Here is a 20,027-nt window from a genome sequence, read left to right on the forward strand (position 1 = left end):
AGAGTTTGAATATATTGCTAGCTACTCATTATAGTGTAATGAATGCCTTCTTCCTGTCCAGCACTATACCAGAAGCTTTTCTCTATCTATGTAATTCTCTGCCAAAATCAAGGCAGAACTTGAAACCAAACCTTTTCATACCAGCTATGGATTGTTTTCTTCCATATCAAAATGCCTCTACCTCTGGCACCGGATTAAGCTCTTGATTTACGATGCAAAACAATTTTACTAATTTATGCTGCCTCTCAGTTTTCTTCAACGTGAGCAATTTTCTATCATTTTAAAAGGCAAGGCTGATAAAGTGACTCCTGATGTTGACAAAAATGCTAGTAAAGAGTAGTGACTTTGACATTGTGTACTGTGCTGATTGGGCAAATGGCCATCTTCATCTGATAGCTGACCCCTGTGACCCTTTTATTTTCTCTACCCTTGGGAAGAACACTAATTTGTAGCCTCAAATATTTCAGATCCTTGCTGTGCTTGATTTATGTGACAGTTGCTGGATAATGCTTAATCATTCCAATGTCATTACTAGATAAACATTCCTTGCATTCAACAGAATTGCCTAGGTACTAACTGGTGACATGGTTGTGTTGAAGTAAAAGAATATATTATAAGGGAATTTTGAAGACAAAGATTATTCAGAAAAGGGTAATATTTAAAATACATCTCCAAAGGTGCACATTCCATTCTTATCCTCAGTGAGTTTGATGAAGTGCTCATGACTCCCTTAGCTCTTCGTGTTTGGAGTTTGTGTTTCTAACAGTTTTTATTTCTATATTTCTTTTCATTTTTCACCACCTTTATTTTCAAGGTAGTTTTTTCTCAATTCTCATTTGTTAGGAAACTAATATGTCTATTTTTTCTTTTTAAGGATATTGTGAAATTAAGAATGGATAATCCAAAAGAAAATATTGTTAACTATCTCTGGCATCTTTCTGTCCTCCCTCATCTGTATGTTCTCATAATCAAATATACCTGCTGGCAGGCATTCCCTAAAATCCCATCCCATCGCCCCCCCGGAGCAGGAGTTCTGAAAGGTTTGTAAAATTTGTCAGAGATGTAATAGTTAAGGGTACCTAAAAATTATTGATTGTATCTTATGTGACATACATTAAATTACCCTCACTCTCAGAAAGTCTTGTAATATAGACATTCGTTTGCTTCAAGCATAACGATGAGGAAAGAAGGGACACTCACTGTAAAACCTCTCTCAGCAGGAGGTAATCTACTCAATATCATCACAGTGGGAAAGGAGCTCTTATGCTTTCTTGTCCCCTCTGTGTTCATGGAGCATCTACATTTCTAAATTCAATGCTCAAATGAAATTGTAATGTCACAATTTAAAATTGCATGCTTTGGAGTCTACACACTCTCTATATTGCCTTGTTAATTTAGGGGAACTCCCTAGGCACCACTTCTTTATTTCTAAAATGGGTGTGATAATATCTATTACAGTGTTGTAAAATTAATTGAGGTACTGAATGCAAAATAGCTAGAACTGCAGTTACCTGGCATGAAATTCTCAATTAGAATGTGTTTATACGTAAATGTCAAACATGCTCTTTGGAATTGGGCTTTTGGCAATTAAATTACATGCTACTGATTAAAAAGATAAATATTAGTTATGTGATTTGATATCAACTCCATATTCTGAGAAGACACTTCCTTAAACCTTTTTATTTATGCGAAGATAAGGAAAGTACTTGCTTATTTTTTTTTCTGGGCAAGCCTTGGGTTCAGAGAGGAACCAAAATGCCGATGATTCACTGTTGCTAAAAGCTCTAGTAATGACAGATACAGATCATTAGCACAAGCTGCTTTTCCTGTCAAGGGTAAAATGAGTATTCAGGAATATAATTGGAAGGGATTAAGCTTTTCCCAACAATTTAAAACATAGCATGCTTCTCCATTCTTGTGATGCTTTACTAAGAATAATGTCTTCCACTTCCATCCAGGTTAATACGAAGGATGTAAAGTCTCTATTTTTTTTTTTAATGGCTGAATGGTATTCCATGGTATACATATACCAACAGCTTGTTAATCCATTCCTGGGTTGGTGGGCATTTGTACTCAATTTTGATATGTTTGATATGAGGACAATTAATGACAATTAAGGTTACTGGGGGGGAAGCAGAAAGAGGGATGGAGGGACGGGGTGGGGCTTTGGTGTGTGTCACACTTTATGGGGGCAAGACATGATAGCAAGAGGGACTTTACCTAACAATTGCAATCAGTGTAACCTGGCTTATTGTACCCTCAATGAATCCCCAACAATAAAAATAAATAAATAAATAAAACATAGCATGAGCTAAAAATTTTAAGGCTGATAATTTCTTACAAGGGATTAGCTGCAGAAAATAAAAGTCTTAAAGAAGAAGGCATAGGGAGGTCCTTTTTTTTCTTTCTTTCTTTCTTTCTTTTTTTTTTTAAATCTCATCCTGGAAGAAAAGACTATGAGAAGGGATTGAATGGGGCTGGTTTCAGCACAATCTGGACTCTTCTCCTCCATGGAGTTCCACAGATTGAATGAGCTGGATTTGATATATATCCTATAAAGTATTGAGATGGGCAAATCAGGTTTTATAGCCAGAAACCAGGGTTCTCCTCACCCTTTGATCTTTCACTTGGTAGTCTAATCTACATTCCACATGAGCAATTTAGGGAGAAGTATATCTTCATCCTCAGGACAAAATGAGAATTTCAGCAGAAATCTTAAGTGAAGATAGTAAGGCCAGGTGTTTGGCTATCTTACTGAGATACCTCAGGAGCATAGACAGCACAATGTTCAAGGGAAAAGATATTTGTTTCAGATTAATTATCAATGTATTGGTGTTTGCTTGAAGATGTATCACAAATGACTCAGGAGCAAAAATAAATTTTATTTTTATTTTATTCCTTTGTTTAGAGAATAGATGAGAGTAAATTGAGTCATTATAGTCTAGCCAGAGACATTCCAATACTATATCAAAATTAGAAAAGGTCAGTCTGCAATATTCCACATTTTCAATAGAGAAACTCTATTGACCAAATTACTTATAAGCTTACAAATGACCTTGAATTTGACTAAAAATAGTATATTTTGATAACAGACCAGAATTAAAAGGATTTTCAGGACTAGAAGGGCATCTGTACTTTGTTTAGAAATCTGTGATTAGGTTGCTTGGGGCAAGAAGTGACAAGAATATTAAAATGAATGTCAAATACTTAGAGTGTCAGAAAGAAAAAAAAAACAAAACTAATCCCTAGTTTGGCTATTTACTTAGGCAGTAATGGAATAAAACTTGGAACATTATAGGGATAGAAAAGACCTTAGAGATCACTTAGGTCAGTACTTTTCAAACCTTTCTTTTTTTTTCTGATGTAAATCATTTTGAAGTCTAATAATAACATCACTAAAAGCAAAAATGTTCTATTAAAATAAAGGTCCCACTTGACCTTGTTTATCTCATTGTCCCCTTAAAACTTTAAAAGCACGTTATTAGAGGTGCTTCTAAGAAAGCTCAAAGAATCCTTGTTGATTTAAAATCCTTGATTTAAAAATCCTTGCCGATTTGGTGCAAGCCTTCTCCTTAGACAAGGAAATGAATTCGAGTCTACTTAGTGGTAGAATAGGAATGACAGACAATGGCCCTGTTCCTCCTGACTCTGTTCATTAACTTGGTACTTCCCTGATCCCTGCTTGCCCCTGCTTCCACGAGTTTTACTAAATCGTTCAATGCAAATGTTCTGGCCACATCAAGTGTAGAGACATCATGAGACAATCCAGGCAAAGACATTTCAAATTGGGAAAGTGAGAGTGAACAAAGAAAGAAGAAACTTCAACAATTGTTCTGTGCCTAGGGTGTAATAGGAATGATGTTTGATTCTCTTTTTTTTTTTTTTTTTTTTTTTGTAGAGACAGAGTCTCACTGTACCGCCCTTGGTAGAGTGCCGTGGCGTCACACAGCTCACAGCAACCTCTAACTCTTGGGCTTACGCGATTCTCCTGCCTCAGCCTCCCGAGCAGCTGGGACTACAGGCGCCCGCCACAACGCCCGGCTATTTTTCTGTTGCAGTTTGGCCAGGGCCGGGTTTGAACCCGCCACCCTCGGCATATGGGGCCGGCGCCCTACTCACTGAGCCACAGGCGCCGCCCCATGTTTGATTCTTAATAAGAATGCTGTTCTGCTATATTCAACATTTCTGTTCATCTAGTCATAGTTTTGTTGTTCTTTTTTAGGGTATAAATACACGAAACAGTTATTGATATATCTCATATGCAAATTTTCTTTGGATTGTTAGGATGAGGAAATGATTTATATTTTCAAACTAATATGTATGCTAAACTGTGTTCTCTCTATATTAAAAACAATATTTTCTTCAAAATAGTGGGGTTTTTTTGATCTTGTCATTTACCATTAGAAATAATTCATGATTGAAGAACTCTGTGATAAAAATAGCAATGCTTTCTCAAACCATAGTGCTTACTTTCTGTAAGGAAAAAATGATAAAAATCTCATTTTTCTGTGTATGAACAAAAAATAAGTCTTTAAGAACATTCTTTCTATACACATGGTTATTCACAGTCAAAATCTTTGTCCTCTGAGAATCACTAGAAATGCTGGCATACTTTGAAAGATTACTGTTGGAAGTAAGGCACAAAGAACAAATGAGCAAAATCATTAGAGGAAATCTGAGATAATTTCTTTGACTACAGATTAATCTGTTAATCAAAATTTGGAGCAATAATGTTCATATGTTTAACCTATCATAATAGTTTCTGCCAGTTTAGGAAGGTCTAATGAACAGGTACTTCAATCCACAAGGTAGCACAAGTAAGCTATCATATAATTTATATGCTAAAAAGCTTTTATATAAAGTAATGCTAGGTTCAAAAAACTATTTTTTATTTTCAATTTTAGGAAAATACTACATAATTGGTATTAATTTTGCTTAAATCTTTAGGTAAATGTATCAGCAGAAGCTATTAGATTTGATTGTCTGGGGAGGATTTTAAACTATTAAATGGATTCATTTAATAGGGTAGGGATATCCTTTTTTTCTATTTTTCTCTTGAGTGAGCTTTGGTTGTTTATATTTCAAAGAAGTTTTGAATTTTATTTAAACTATCCAATTAATTTGTAGTTGCTCAAAGTATGTTTAGTTTAATTTTATTATAGGTACAATTTGTAGTGTTGTAAATGTTTGGTAGAAACTATTAGTGGGTCCATCTTGGCCTGTGCTTTTCTTTTTTGAAGGCTATTGATTATTGATTCAGTTTATTTATTAGCTATGTGGCAATGCAATTATAAACAAAATTCAAATAAATTCATATATATGTACTCTTGTAATTATCTGTTTGTTTGTTTTTTTTGTTCTTTATTCCTTTGTGGTAATCTATATTTCCAATTTGTATCATTTTTCTTTTTCGTGAAGGTTGTCCTTTAATATTTCTCCCAATGTAGATCTACTGATAATAATTCTCTCAATGTTTATACATCCAAAGGCAAGTTTTCATTTCTAGACTGATATTTTTCTTTTGCTAAATTAAAGCTGTTTCTCCATTCTCTGATTTCTTTTTTAATTAATTAATTAACTTTTATTTCAGGTTACTGTGAAGGTACACGTAACTAGGTTACAATACATTAATTGAAATGTTGCTCTGTCTTTTGTATGTCTTCTGTTTTGATGCTTAGCTTTGTGAAGATAGGTACAGAAATTATAACTTAGAAGGTCATCTCTGCTCACTTCCAGTGTATCTCAATTATGTGTCATTTTTGATTGAGTGATATTCTTCCTCATCGCAGATTGCATTTTCCTACTTCTTTTCGTGCTGGGACATTTGGGATTGAATGGCAGATACTACACATTTTACATTGTTGGGTGCCAAATATTTTTGAATTTCCATAAATATTCTTGAGTTTGTTTTTTTTTTTTAACATCATTAAGTTATGTGGTAACACTAATAATTTGGGGTCTTGCTTTTAAAACTTGTTAGGCAGACTTAGAGCACTGTTAAGTCTATGGCTAATTATTTTCTACCGGAGAAGTCAGTCCCTTCTATGTACTTCTGTGAATCACAGGTTTCCAATGGGGAGCAGTGCTATTCTCATATGCTCAGCCCTCCCTGAGCATTAACTTTATCACTTTTAGTTTTTCCCCCCTCTCTTTACTCTTGCTCTGTGCCCTGCCTCCATTAGTTTCCTCCTGCCTTGTTGAATGCTCAACTTCAAATGAAACTTCTGATCTGAGGAGTTCTCTCTCTGTGAAACTCTTTCCTCTGCTATTGTGAGCTTTTATCTCCCCAGGAGCCCCAGTGTCATGTTACTAATGCAAAAAAATTGCAGGACAATACAAATGTCTTATCTTTTGTATGCCTCAGCCTGAAAACTTACTTTCTTTTTTTTTTTTTCTGGAGACAGCGTCTCACTCATTCCCTGTTGGGGTTGAGTGCTCTGGTGTCACAGCTCACAGCAACCTCAAACTCTTGGGCTCAAGTGATCCTTTTCATCAGCCTTCCAAGTACCTGGGATTAAAAGCACCTGCCACAACACTTGGCTATTTTTTAGAGACAGGGACCCATTCTTGCTCAGGCTGGTCTTAAACTTCGTTGCTGAAGCAATCTGCCTGCCTCAGCCTCCCAGACTGCTGGGATTATAGGTGTGAGCCTCTACGTCCAGCCCCTGAAAACTTTCTTAAAGAAATAAGTTGGAGTTTTCCTAGGGATAACTTTGTTTTATTTTATTTCCAATTTCTAAGGGATTCCTTTTCTTTACTTGCTGTTGTCCAATGTTTTGAAAACCATTAATTTTTATTTTTGATTTTTTCATTTGATCATATAAATCTGGTTTCTGTTGTTAGGTCTGAGCTAGCCAACATGGGTTTTGAGAAACATTGCTTCAGGGAAAGATTAGGATACAAAGAACAGTCTATTTTACTTTCTCAAGATGGGAAAGAGGGCCGACATGGTTAAAGAGATGGAGATGGTGTTGGCAGACAGAATCAGGTATTTAGACTTTTTATTTAGAAGCTGAAGAAGGTTTATGTCTGTAGCCAAATTAACAGGGTGTGGTGAGACTGCTGCAACTGCCCTTCTCTCTTCTTAGGGGCAGGCTGGTAACAGAAGTCATGGCAGGGTGTCAAAGTCCCAGAGTTGGCTCCCCTGCTTCTCTTTGGAGACTCTGCCCTTGAAATATGGTTTAGGGTAAGGACTGAGGCCTGAAGCTCCCACCCTGCTGTTCACTCAGGAACTCCTCTAGACTGCAAAGGGCAGATTCTTCAAAGCAATTTTAAAAGAGAAAGATTTACATCTCTTTTCCATTTGTCCAGCTCTTTTCAGAAGTTGTGAAAAACAGAATTCTCGTAGGGTGCCAGTTAGCTAAAGAACTCGTAGAATTGATCCTTAATTGTTACTAGGAGATTGCAGGGTTAGGTCTTTCAGCAAGGCTATCCTTTCAGTTATTCTGCTTTGGCCAGAAGCAGGCGTTGCTTAATTACTTTTTTCTCACTTCTTACCAATACTTCATTTATTTAATTTTGGATCCATTATTCATCCTTTTAAATTTCAGTTTGTAAGTACTTTTTGTCTCTTGTTATGAAAAAAAGTTTTCATTTTGTTCTCATACTAAATGTGGTCCTGGGTTGGGTATAAAAGACTAGATTGATAAATGTTCTTTTACTCTTGGAAAATTAAAGCTATATTGACTCCAGATCTTTTGTTTATTGCTCAACAGCATCTAACCGTCATTTCTTTAGGTTTTCAGTGTTATATTTGTAGACGTGTTTATCTTCTAGGAACTTCTGATACTTCAGTGAATCAAAGTTTTTTTGTTTTTTTTTTTACTTCAAATCTATAACATTCTGCCTCTTTCTCATCCTTTACAATCTATCCTATATTCTATCTGTTCTTCTATCTGGAAACCATCAGTTAGAAATTCATTGCCCCTTTCCATGATTCTTTCTCTCTCCTTCCTAGTTCTATCTTTCTGTCCCTTATTAATGCACACTTCCTCATCTCTAATAGTTCTCCAGTTTTCTTAACTTCTTTTTATTTATTTATTATTATTTTTTCTTTTTTTGGCAAGGGCTGGCTTTGAACCTGCCACCTCTGGCATATGGGACTGGCGCCCTACCCCTCTGAGCCACAGAAGCCACCATTCTTCACTTCTTTTTAATATTCTTTTTTTTTTTTTTTTCTTACAGCTCAGAAGTTTATTAACGAAGGGGGTTGGGTCAGTTGGTGCTTACATGCTGACCCCTGCAGCCCTGTATCCCGGCTGTAGTGAGGAAGATGGCTGGCTTCTCTGCTGGCCACAGGTGATATCATCTCAGGAACATGCTGAGCCCCCTCTCCTGGGTCCCTGTTGCCATGGCTGGAGTCCAGCACTATCAGATAGGTTCCACTTCTGTTTCTTGTGCTTGAACTAGAGTATCGACATTTTTTAGGATCTCAGCATAGTATGGGCCAAATACCTGCTGATTATGATGCATCAGCTTAACAAACTTCCAGCCTAGTTCTGTCAACTCATACATACTATTATTTAAAATCAGTTTGGTCTTCATTTCTAGATATCCATTTTGTTCTTTTACATAAAGTTTTATGGTCTTATTTCCTGTTTCTTTTCATGTCTTACCCATGGCTATGCTTTCAAATTTTTACAAGTATTTTTATATTTTTCCATCCATAGTGCAGGGGAGGAAAAGAATGCCTTTTGCTCATCCATCCTAGGTTGATGGCTGAGGACTCTATAATGAAAGACAGATTAAGAAGAGAAAAGGAAAAGCATGAATATTTATTTAATGTAAGTTTTACATGGTGAAGAAAATAAAACTGAAGACACAAACAAAAGGTTAAGTCTGTGTATTTTTATGCTAGGCTTGTTGAAAAGTGGACAATGGTGCCAAAATATCATAGGACAAATGGATGTGATGTACTGGTAATAAACTGGGTGAAACAGCAAGGTCATATTGTTGAGATTCTTCTCTGTGCTTTTTCATCAATGGAGATAAGGATGTTCTTTTCCTGCAGGTAAAGGAAGGACATATCTCACATGAGGGGAAGGTAAAAAAACCCTTCCTAGTTTTTGTATGATCTGCTGCAAGAGAAAAGAATGGGGGAAAAGGATGAACGACTTCCCTGCTTCCTGGCTTTGTCAAATTTCTTCAACTTAAAATATATTTTGGTATAATGTGTCCTGAATCCTATCAATAGCCTAGAGAATAATTCCATTAATCAGTTTTTATCCTTCTTTTGCCAAGATTATACATCATCGCAAGTGCTCTGTCTTTATAATGGGTCTTAGTGATATGAGTTCTTCCTATTCAGAGCTGGTAAGGGAACCCCTCCCCCAATTTTCTAGGCCTGGGCAAACAGGAGTTTTCCAGATCCCATTCTCTGGACTTAAATAGGGTCAGAGGAAAGCAGCCTGATCAGTTTCTCATCTGAGCAGTTCTTCCTAGAGTAGAAAGTAAACACCTTGCTGCCTCCCTGAGACAGGGACTGTAAGGGCCACGTTGATTTGTTAATATATTCATGTACTAATTTTTTTCTGTCTGCTGGCTACTGACCAATTGTGACATGTTCTGGACAGGCATTCTCGAGATCCCTCTGCTCACAGACAGTATATAAAGGTCCAGGCAAAAGGCCCACAGGGCTTCTCACTTGGGTCCCCCCAACCCCACCCCTATTGCTGGAGCTTCTGTTGTCCTTCTTTCCCTTATCTATCTCATTTTTTGTCAATAAATTCTGTCTTTTCACTTATCTGCATGGTCCATGGTTTCATCCTTGAACCCTGACATCAAGGAGTCTGCAGAGAGAGAAGTTTCATCTACACTAGTTGCAGCTTTTAGCTTGCCACCTCCAAAGCTACAGCGTTACCCCGTCATATTATCAGACAAAAATCAAGACTCTAGTCCTCTAACTGACTTTTGTCTTATGCCTGGCAAAGAACACCAATGTCCTTTGAGCTCTCTACTTTAAAATATTTTTTAAAATTTGGTAGAGATTTCCTCTAGTCATTTTTTGAAATTAGAGATATAATACATTTTTGAAATAATTTAGCAATAATTTATATGAATTTTGGCTGGAGACTGAGCCACATAAGCTCCTACCATTAAGATTGTTAGAACAGTTCATATACATTTTTACATACCTTACTTAATTTATTCCTCACAATGATCCTCTGAATATAGCTTGAGAAAGAAGAAAGCTGAGGCTTAGACATTTTAAATGACTTGACCACAATCACAAAGCACTGATGAATCCTTTATGATTCAAGTTCAGGTCAATGGATTTGTACTTAGCCATTAATCAGTACAATAACAGCTTAAAACAACAGGGAATTTGAACATTTAAAATATGTGCTCATCTAAAGGGAGAAAATACTTCACCTTTTTGACTGCTTGACTGTCCATACTCTGTTCTTATCAACTTAAAGATCTTGGAAAACCTGTTCCATTGATTGAGATTTGGAGAGAAGTGGTTTAATGTAAAGGAAATAGTGAATAGTGTTATAATTAAATGCAGGCAGTTGTATCAAACTATAGTATTTTTAAATTCCAGAATAGCTAATGAAGACCTTACTCTTGTGAAAGTTCTTTAAGTTTAATTTGTGATGTGCTAAAATCAGAATATTTTAAGTTAACCATGATCAGTTCTTGATATTGACTGTGCTTAACTACTAATCTTGAATTAAATAAGCTTCTATTGAGATTTATTCTCCTCTTAATTCAGTTTGCTATCTCAGCAGCACTTGTGTAATTTGGATTTAAAAAGTGAATTCTTAGATATTCTTGAGTCTATTCTTTTGACAACAAATATACCAGTTAGTCAATGAAACGAGATTAAATAGATACATATCAATGGTTTTAAAATTAATTTTAATATAAACTTATACCAAAGAATAAATTTCAAATTATCTTCTGCCAATATTGATATTGCTTTTAAAATGTTTCTTCTTGAATTCTGCAGATTTTCCAAAGAGTTTCTTAAAATCACATAAATTTCAGAATCTCCTGCTGAATTTATATGGACCTATGCATTCATGTCTCTGTGTTGTTCTCATTGAGAACTATTTATCTTACCTGAAGTTATTAAACAAATTAAGTCTCACTTTTATATTCTCATCCATTCCCAATTAATTTAGAGGATAACATTGTTCACTATATAAACAAGATGCTCTAAAAAAGGTAGACGTTTCTTTCTTTAAAAGTTTATTATAAATATTTTCCAATATTTATATTTATAAATATTCCAATACTAGAATTGTGTAATATACCGCCTGTGTAAATAAACCCCTAAATGATTATATTATTAATAGAAAAACACTGAAGGACATGAGGATAGAATTTTCCTTTGTGATAAAAGTTATGGAAACTTAATGAGATGGCTATATAAAACAGCCCTAGCCTATGTCACAAAATCTCAAGACCAGAGATGTTGGCATGGATGTGGAGAAAAGGGAACACTTCTGCACTGCTGGTGGGAATGCAAATTAATACATTCCTTTTGGAAAGATATATGGAGAACACTTAGAGATCTAAAAATAGATCTGCCATTCAATCCTGTAATTCCTCTGCTGGGCATATACCCAAAAGACCAAAAGTCACAACATAACAAAGATATTTGTACCAGAATGTTTATTGCAGCCCAATTCATAATTGCTAAGTCATGGAAAAAGCCCAAGTGCCCATCGATCCACGAATGGATTAATAAATTGTGGTATATGTACACCATGGAATATTATGCAGCCTTAAAGAAAGATGGAGACTTTACCTCTTTCATGTTTACATGGATGGAGCTGGAACATATTCTTCTTAGTAAAGTATCTCAAGAATGGAAGAAAAAGTACCCAATGTACTCAGCCCTACTATGAAACTAATTTGGGGCTCTCACATGAAAGCTATAACCCAGTTACAACCTAACAATAGGGGGAAGTGGGGAGGGGAGGGAGGGGGGTGGTGGGTAGAGGGAGGAGGATTGGTGGGATCATACCTGTGGTGCATCTTACAGGGGTATTTGCGAAACTTGGTAAATATAGAATGTAAATGTTTTGGCACAGTAACTGAGATAATGCCAGGAAGACTGTGTTAACCATTGTGATGAAAATGTATCAAATGGTCTATGAAGCGAGTGTATGATGCCCCATGATCATATCAATGTATACAGTTATGATTTAATAAAAAAAAATATTAAAAAAAAACAAAACAGCCCATATATTTTTGCAGGTATTATAATTTCCTAATTTCAAATTTCCTAAGGTAGGTTTCTTGTGTGTATGTGGCTAGATGATATTCACAGTGCTAAAGATTTTTGTCTTTGGGTGGCGCCTGTGGCTCAGTGTGTAGGGTGCCGTCCTCATATACCGAGGGTGGCGAGTTCATACCTGGCCCCGGCCAAACCGCAACAACAACAAAAAAAATAGGCAGGCGTTGTGGTGGGCACCTGTAGTCCCAGCTACTCAGAAGGCTGAGGCAAGAGAATCTTCTGAGCCCAGGGAGTTGGCGGTTGCTGTGAGCTGTGACGCCATGCACTCTACCAAGGGTGATAAAGTGAGAACTCTGTCTCTACCAAACAAAAAAAAAAAAAAAAAAAAAAAGATTTTTGTCTTTACTTAAAAAGTGCTCTCCAGGAAAGCTGTATCAATTTATATTCCCAGCAGCATTCTATAATCACCAAAAGTAGAAATGAATTATTTTGTTATTACCTTTAATCTTGATCATATGTAAGTTTTAGGTATCTTTAAAAAAGCTTTTACATTTCAATTTCAACAATAAAAAGACCTATAGTAGATTTTTGTTTGTTTGTTCTTACCGTCTGCTTTTCTGAACACAATGAATCTAAATGCATGTTTGACAAAGTCTTTTATGTAACCTAAAAATTTGTACCCTCATATTAATTTGAAATAAAACAAATCTTTTAAAAACTCAATCAAATTGAAGGCTTAAACAGTTAACTAAAAATTGCAGAGTGTATAAATAAAAAAGAAGTGACAACAAAAAAAGAAAGGACCTAATTGAGAATCCAACACAATATATTAAAAAGGACACACAGATGGTCATCATTAAACTTCACAAGAGTTGGAATACATCAAAGAATATAAAAGTAGAATGAAGAAGAGACGGAGTCTTTATATATAAATACTACTCAATGAGCAATATCAGTTACATTAGAAATATATTAGAATATATTTCAATATCTGAGCGTTGTGCTAGGTGCCTGTAGTCCCAGCTACTTGGGAGGCTGAGGCAAGAAAATCACTTTAGTCCCAGAGTTTGAGGTTGCTGTGAGCTGTGATGTTACAGCACTCTACAGAGGGTGACATAGTGAGACTCTATCTCAATATATACATATATATGAATGATTTTAATATATATTTTCCATAAGCTGTACATATACTAATCCTGTAGGAGAATAAAGACATTTCAAGCACAGAAATCTCAGAATGTTTACCTTTTTCATACCCTTCTCTTAGGATGTTGCTTCAAGTTATTCTCTAGCAAAATCAAAAAGAAAAACAAGGGGTAATGAAGCATGGAATAAGAGACATGGTTTTTAGAAATTATCAGATCCAGCGTATGAAATTAAAGACGAAGAATTCCAATTGATAAGTAAAGGATTAGCAGTGTAACAATATTATTTTGAGATATAATGGTAAAAACAAATCAAAGGGATCTAAAAAGTTACAGGTTGATGTTTTAGATAAAAATGTGGGGACAAATAATAGTAAAGTGAGGAATGACTCTTACTTAATCTTACAGAACTATTTAATTCTTGTTTATTATGGGTATGTATTATTTTTATATTAATTAAATAAAATAAGCCTCAAGAATAAACATTGCTTCTGTATTAATTTAATTAATAATTTGAGTTTAAAAAACCATTTCATTATAAGTGATGTTTTATGGATAGAAATATATTCATAAATAGTAGAAAAATGAACATGATTAAAAGCCTCTATATCTCTAAATCATAAGCAAAGTGTGTGTGAATATATATAATGACCGGGCCCGCGGGTCAGTCAACAGGGATACCTGGAGGAGGGGGTGAGAATGAGAAGGGGCAAGGGGCGCGAAGAATGGAAACAAGACAGGAGTCTGATCAAGTCTTGTTTATTGCAAAGTTCTTCCAGGGTATATAAGGGTAGGTGAAGGAGGAGGTTTGCGTCACCAGGTATCCAAGCAACCTGGCCTTGGTGGAGATAAGTTCCAAACCACAAGCTTCCAAGTTTCGCTCACGTGATTTACGAGAAGAGGCCTGGCATTTGCAGGGAAATAGAAACTTAGGCCTAGCATTTGCAGGGAAATAGAAAGTTAAGTCTGTTAGTACCGGAAATAGCACTTGGCCTACAAAATAGATGCTGTGGTGTCAGCCTTCCACAGGTCCCCCTTTTTAATAATATTTTTAAATGTACATTTTACCTTTAAAGTTTTGCCAGCTCTCAACCGAGAGGGCGGGGTGACTGTGTCTGTCTTAGGTTGGGACCGCCTTACCATCTCAGCTGATCCTCCTTACCCGTCATGGGATACACGGTAGCTATCTGACCGGGCTCCTGTCTTAGGTTGGTAGGATAAGCAAAGTCTGAGATGAGGGTCCTCATTACCCATCCTGGACTAGCCAGTCCCCTAAGTAGTTATGGTTATGCGTTCGTCTTCCATAGCAAGTCTGTGATAATGAACCTGGAGGGGCTGCATTTTAATAGCATCAATTTGTTGTTTTATAAAGGCCATGACTTTGTTAAAAAGAGAAGGTCCTAGCGACAGTAATATTAGTAAGCCAAGGAGGGGCCCTAAAAATGGAAGGAGATAAGGCAGAAAGCCATCTAGCCTGCTCCAAAACGGGTTGTCTATAATTTTTCTTTTTCTTTCCTCTAGATTATTTTGTAATTTCTTTATTTTGTCTCGAACAATTCCTGATTTATTTGCATAAAAGCAGTATTTTTCCTGTAATGCTAAGCAGATGCCTCCTTGGTTAGCCATTAGAAGATTTAAACCTCTTCTATTCTGTAGTACTACTTCAGCTAAGGAATCTAATTGATCTTGAAGATCTTTAACTGTGCCTGATAGGGCTTGTATATATCTTCTGTCATAAGTTGAGATAGTTCAGTATATTTATGTACAGCAGTGCCCATACCGGCGGTACCAGTGGCCATGCCAGCAGTGATTCCCAGAGTGGCCAAGAGAGGGAGAAATTGGATAGCCCTTCTAGAACGGCCAGATATATAATCAAAGGATGGTATAGGTAAAGATTCATTTCCATTGACTATATCTATATCGGGTAGCAAAAGGGTGATAGTACATAATCCTGTCCAATTAGTGGGCAGAATGGTATATGCCAAGTTATTGCCACAAACAAATATCATATCATTGGGAGCACACGGGGAATAAGTAATATTGATGATGTCAGTGCAATTGGTCAAAGAGAGTATGCCAATATCAGTAGCATAACTGTCGTCTCTATAAGGGGAGACAATACAGGGTGTTTCAGAAAAGACAGGTTGTAGTGGTAAAGGCATGATGGGCATGCAGTTATTAGATGATAATTCAATGGAATTAACATTGATAGCAATAGGCATAGATAGTCCTAAATGAAGGCATAACCAGCAATTTTGAGCCAAAGAAGGATTGGATTGATTAAGTAATCTCTGTGTGATGTCTAGCATTTTCAGGGTTTGGGGGTCTAGATTCGCATCCCTATTTTTGGGTAAAGCTATTGGAAGGTAGTTAAATTTAGGAGACATGTGGTTTACAATGTTTTCCAGTTGCTTTTGGACTATATTCTGTCTCACCTGATCTTGGGGTCCACCTCCATCAGAGACGTGCACAGGTGGAGTCTTATTCCAGCAAACTGTTTTTCCTACTGTATTGGGACAGCCAGATTGGGCATATTTATTTGAGGTCCCCTGGACCTGAGGGACTGTGTCCCACTCGCCTCCAAATGTCCCTGAAAAATGTCTGGTCAAGATTGCTGTAAAATAGGTATTATTATCTGTACCAGTACATAGTTGAACCTGCTCATAACAGGTATTATGTACAGATGGATGAAATTCTATACAAGGGCATGGTCCAGGCTTGTTATTAAAGGTGGGGATAATTTTAGCCTTTTTGCTACAGACCCATGTCTGTGCTCCATGAATATTTTGTCTCATTACTAAGTATGCTGTTTTATCACCACAATCTACATTTAGGAGAGGGGTTGTCTCACCGTTCCAGGTGCCACCACGGCACTCACAAGGAGTACCAGTTAATTTTTGTAAGAGTGCCCGAGCCTCATGGGGATTACCGAAACCACCTTCATTTTTTCGTATCAGGAGAGAGATTCCCAGCAGTAACCACATCCAGGTGCTCATGGTTATCTGCAAAGAAAAGGAAAGAAAGCCTTCTCAGGGGTCTTTTGCTTCCTGGATTTAGAGGTGATGATGTTATCTACTTGTTTGACCAGTCGTTCAGGTAACCATCGTGTTGCTTCCATCTTCTGTGAATATATGCATACGGCACCTCTACCCCAAATTAAAACCGGATCGGGGCCGTGCCATTTATTATCTAATGGATCTTTCCATAGGGCAGTGGCAAAATCCCGTATAGTATCTGGGTGCCAGAAGTGGTCTGCTGCAGAGCGGCCGTCTTGGTCCAGTGTGAAAAAATTTAAAATGAGTAATGAATGGGATAAGAGATTTCTTGGGGACCCCTTAACAGGGTACCATTCCCCCTTCTTTATTTTTTAAGAGATAAGTGGGCACGTTCTACTATGCCCTGCCCTTGTGGGTTAAATGGTATACCAGTGACATGTTTGATACCGAGGTGTTTATAGAAGGTGTTAAATGCATGTCCTGTGTATCCTGGACCATTATCAGTTTTAATTTGTTTAGGAGTGCCTAGTACAGCCATGGTGGCTAGTACATGGGCAATGACATGTTTGCCAGCCTCCCTGGCCAGTGGCATAAATAAATCCACTGAAGGTACCTATGGTTACATGAACATACTTGAGTTTTCCAAATTCAGGTAGGTGAGTAACATCCATTTGCCAGATGGCATTGGGTATGAGACCTTGAGGATTTACTCCTAGATGGGGAGTAGGGAGTAGAATTACACAAGAAGGGCATTGCTTTATGATGTGGCGGGCTTGTTCCCGGGTAATTTGAAACATGAGTCTAAGGGTGTGAGCGTTTAGATGATGTAATTGGTGAGCAGTGGAGGCTAATGCGATCTGATCAGGCTCTGTGGTGATTTGGGCAGTATAGACTAAGTGAGTGGCTTTGTCCGCTCTGTGGTTACCATCAGGGGGCCAGGTAAATTGGAATGAGCCCTAAGGTGTCTAATGAAAAAGGGGAGGGTCCTTTGGTGTATAAGATTTTGGAGTTGCAAGAAAAAGGTAGCAGTTTCTGATACATGTTTGATTTGCACTGCTGTCTCTAATAAGGGAACTGAATGAGCTAAATAAGCACTATCAGTATAAATAATCAAAGCTCGATTGGGAAATGCGGAGAAAACTGCGATAACTGCTTGAAGTTCTACAATTTGTGCAGAATTTGATTTTACCTGAAATTGCACAATCTCTGTATTAAAGGTGTAAGCTGCATGACTAGAAGAGGAGCCATCTGTGAAAACTAATAAGGCATTGGGCAATGGGGAATTGGAGGTTCTTGTGGGAAATACAAAGTCATGTGTACTAATAAATTGTAATAATTTATTGGGTGGATAATGATTGTCAAGTTTACCTGAATAAAAAGCACAAGCAATAGGCCAATGTTCTGTAGTTTGAAATAACCAATTAATTTGTGCCTGAGAATAAGGCTGTATAATGATATCTGGTTCTTTACTAAAGTATTTTTTACTATTTTCCCTTCCCATAATGATGATATCCATGACAGCCTGATAATAGGGATAAATAAATTTCGTGGGAGAAACAGGTAAGTGGATCCACATTATCGGGGCAGTTTGTCAAAATACTGCTGTGGGTGTAAGAGAAGTTTTACAAATGATGTAACTCAGGGGCTGAGTGTAATCTATGGTTATAACAAATTGTGAATGAATAGCTTGTTGTACTAATGCTAAAGCCTGACGGCCTTCTTCTGTTAATGTTCTAGGAGAATTGGGGTTGCTATCGCCTTGTAAAATAGCAAATAAAGGTTTTAAATCCCCTGTAGTTAGTCTTAAGTAAGGTCTAAGCCAGTTTATATCCCCTAAGAGCTTTTGAAAATCATTCAGTGTTTTTAATTTGTCCAATCTGAGGGCAGCTTGAGTATTAGTAATTCTGGGTCCAGTTAGGTGGAAACCAAGACAAAGGTAGGGATCTTTTAGCTGAACTTTTTCTGGGGCTATTTGAAGTCCCTGGTTTGTGAGGGAGGATGATAAATCACTGTAACATAGTAAAACCTGCTGAGCATTCTGTCCAGCAATAAGAATATCATCCACATAATGAATGATGTACATGGAGTTCCAGCGAAGCCTAGTTTCCTGAATAGCTGCGGCAACAAATTTTTGGCATAAGGTGGGGCTGTTGGCCATGTCCTGTGGTAAAACTTTCCATTGGAATCTTTTCATAGGTTTCTTGAAGTTGATAGAGGGGAGACTAAATGCAAATCTTTTTTGATCTAATGGATGGAGTGGTATAGTGAAAAAACAGTCTTTAAGATCAACGATAATTTTATAGTAACCAAGAGGGATGGCCACAGGAGTGGGTAATCCTGGTTGCAACACCCTCATGAGGACCATACTGGAGTTTACAACTCTTAAATCTTGTAATAGTCTCCATCGCCCTGATTTCTTTTTTATGACAAAGATTGGAGTGTTCCATGGGGAGTTGCTTTCCTCTATATGCCCAGCTTTTAGTTGTTCCTGCACTAACTGCTGAGCGGCTTCTAATTTTTCTTTTGAGAGGGGCCATTGATCAACCCATACAGGCTCATCACTTTTCCAAGTGATCTTATCTGCATGGCGCGCAGGAATGTTAATAGCCTTTAAGATAAATTTCTTAGCCCTTTTTTGTCTGTTTTTCCAGTAATTTATAGAGGGCTGGGAATGCCTGATTCCTCTTTGATTCCTCATCACACTCTAGTGAGATTAGATCTTCTTGCTCATTAAGCTGACAGTTAGGAGGAGAGCCTCCAGCAGCCCTAAAATCCTGGGACAGATCTTGGGATTTAATATCCTTTGCTTTGTGGTGATATAACAGTTCTTCTCCCTTTTTTATGACATCCGCAACTGCGGGGCAAACACTGCGATAGCTAATAATATCATTAATGAGATTCCAGTATGAGAAAGCAGTGACTGGTATTTTTTCAGGTCCAAATACCTGATAAAAATCATTTAAAGCATCACTTACTCTTTTCCATCTTTTCTCATCTATGGTTCCTTCTTGAGGAAACCAAGGACAGACTTCTTTTAAGAAGTCAAAAAATTGAAATAGCTGTTTAATTTTGACCTTTACTCCTCGCGTCCTGAGTGCATCTCTTAACTGTTCCACAAATAACTCATGCTGACTGACTTCTTGCCCCATGATCGCTACTACTCACCAAGATCCTTGTTCCAGTGCAGCAGGCTACTGCGTGGCCAGGTCCCGATGTTTCTCTGAGCCGGCCGCCTGCCTCCAGTAGCTTCTTCACTGTTTTCTCTCATATCCAGATCCCTGGTCGGGTGCCACATGACCCAGCCCATGGGTCAGTCGACAGGGATACCTGGAGGAGGGGGTGAGAATGAGAAGGGGCAAGGGGCACAAAGAATGGAGACAAGACAGGAGTCTGATCAAGTCTTGTTTATTGCAAAGTTCTTCCAGGGTATATAAGGGTAGGTGAAGGAGGAGGTTTGCGTCACCAGGTATCCAAGCAACCTGGCCTTGGTGGAGATAAGTTCCAAATGACAAGCTTCCAAGTTTCGCTCACGTGATTTACGAGAAGAGGCCTGATGTTTGCAGGGAAATAGAAACTTAGGCCTAGCATTTGCAGGGAAATAGAAAGTTAAGTCTGTTAGTACCGGAAATAGCACTTGGCCTATAGATGCTGTGGTGTCAGCCTTCCACAATGTAATACCTTCTAAATGTCTTATTCACC

At 37.4% G+C, this 20,027-nt stretch overlaps 1 protein-coding gene across 7 annotated transcripts; it reads right to left on the reverse strand.

The window, feature by feature from the left end:
• Positions 1 to 8,827: 8,827 nt before the first annotated feature.
• On the reverse strand, positions 8,828 to 19,802 carry LOC128560261 (syncytin-1-like). 7 transcript variants are annotated; one of them, XR_008372914.1, is made up of 4 exons: positions 19,494 to 19,801; positions 16,184 to 16,334; positions 13,433 to 13,475; positions 8,828 to 9,004 (listed from the first exon to the last, which is right to left on the reverse strand). XR_008372914.1 is itself a non-coding variant. In XM_053553833.1 (3 exons), exons 2-3 carry the CDS (start codon positions 16,326 to 16,328, stop codon positions 15,009 to 15,011), a joined length of 975 nt encoding a protein of 324 aa, XP_053409808.1. In that variant the 5' UTR covers positions 16,329 to 16,334; positions 19,494 to 19,802; the 3' UTR covers positions 13,492 to 15,008. The 7 variants fall into 7 exon arrangements, 1 of the variants encoding a protein (XP_053409808.1); XR_008372917.1 differs by lacking the exon at positions 8,828 to 9,004 and adding an exon at positions 9,013 to 10,430 and having other exon boundaries at positions 19,494 to 19,802; XR_008372916.1 differs by lacking the exon at positions 13,433 to 13,475.
• Between the last annotated feature and the right edge of the window lie 225 nt (positions 19,803 to 20,027).

This window comes from Nycticebus coucang, chromosome 11, assembly GCF_027406575.1.
Source record: "Nycticebus coucang isolate mNycCou1 chromosome 11, mNycCou1.pri, whole genome shotgun sequence".
NCBI lineage: Eukaryota > Metazoa > Chordata > Mammalia > Primates > Lorisidae > Nycticebus > Nycticebus coucang.

Excerpts from the sequence above, each read along its gene's own strand:
- LOC128560261 (XM_053553833.1), bottom strand. The coding sequence starts at position 16,328 with ATGAGCACCTGGATGTGGTTACTGCTGGGAATCTCTCTCCTGATACGA. Across the intron at positions 15,839-16,183 it reads CCGTGGTGGCACCTGGAACG|TAGGAAAAACAGTTTGCTGG; the intron begins GTGAGACAACCC and ends GTCCCAATACAG.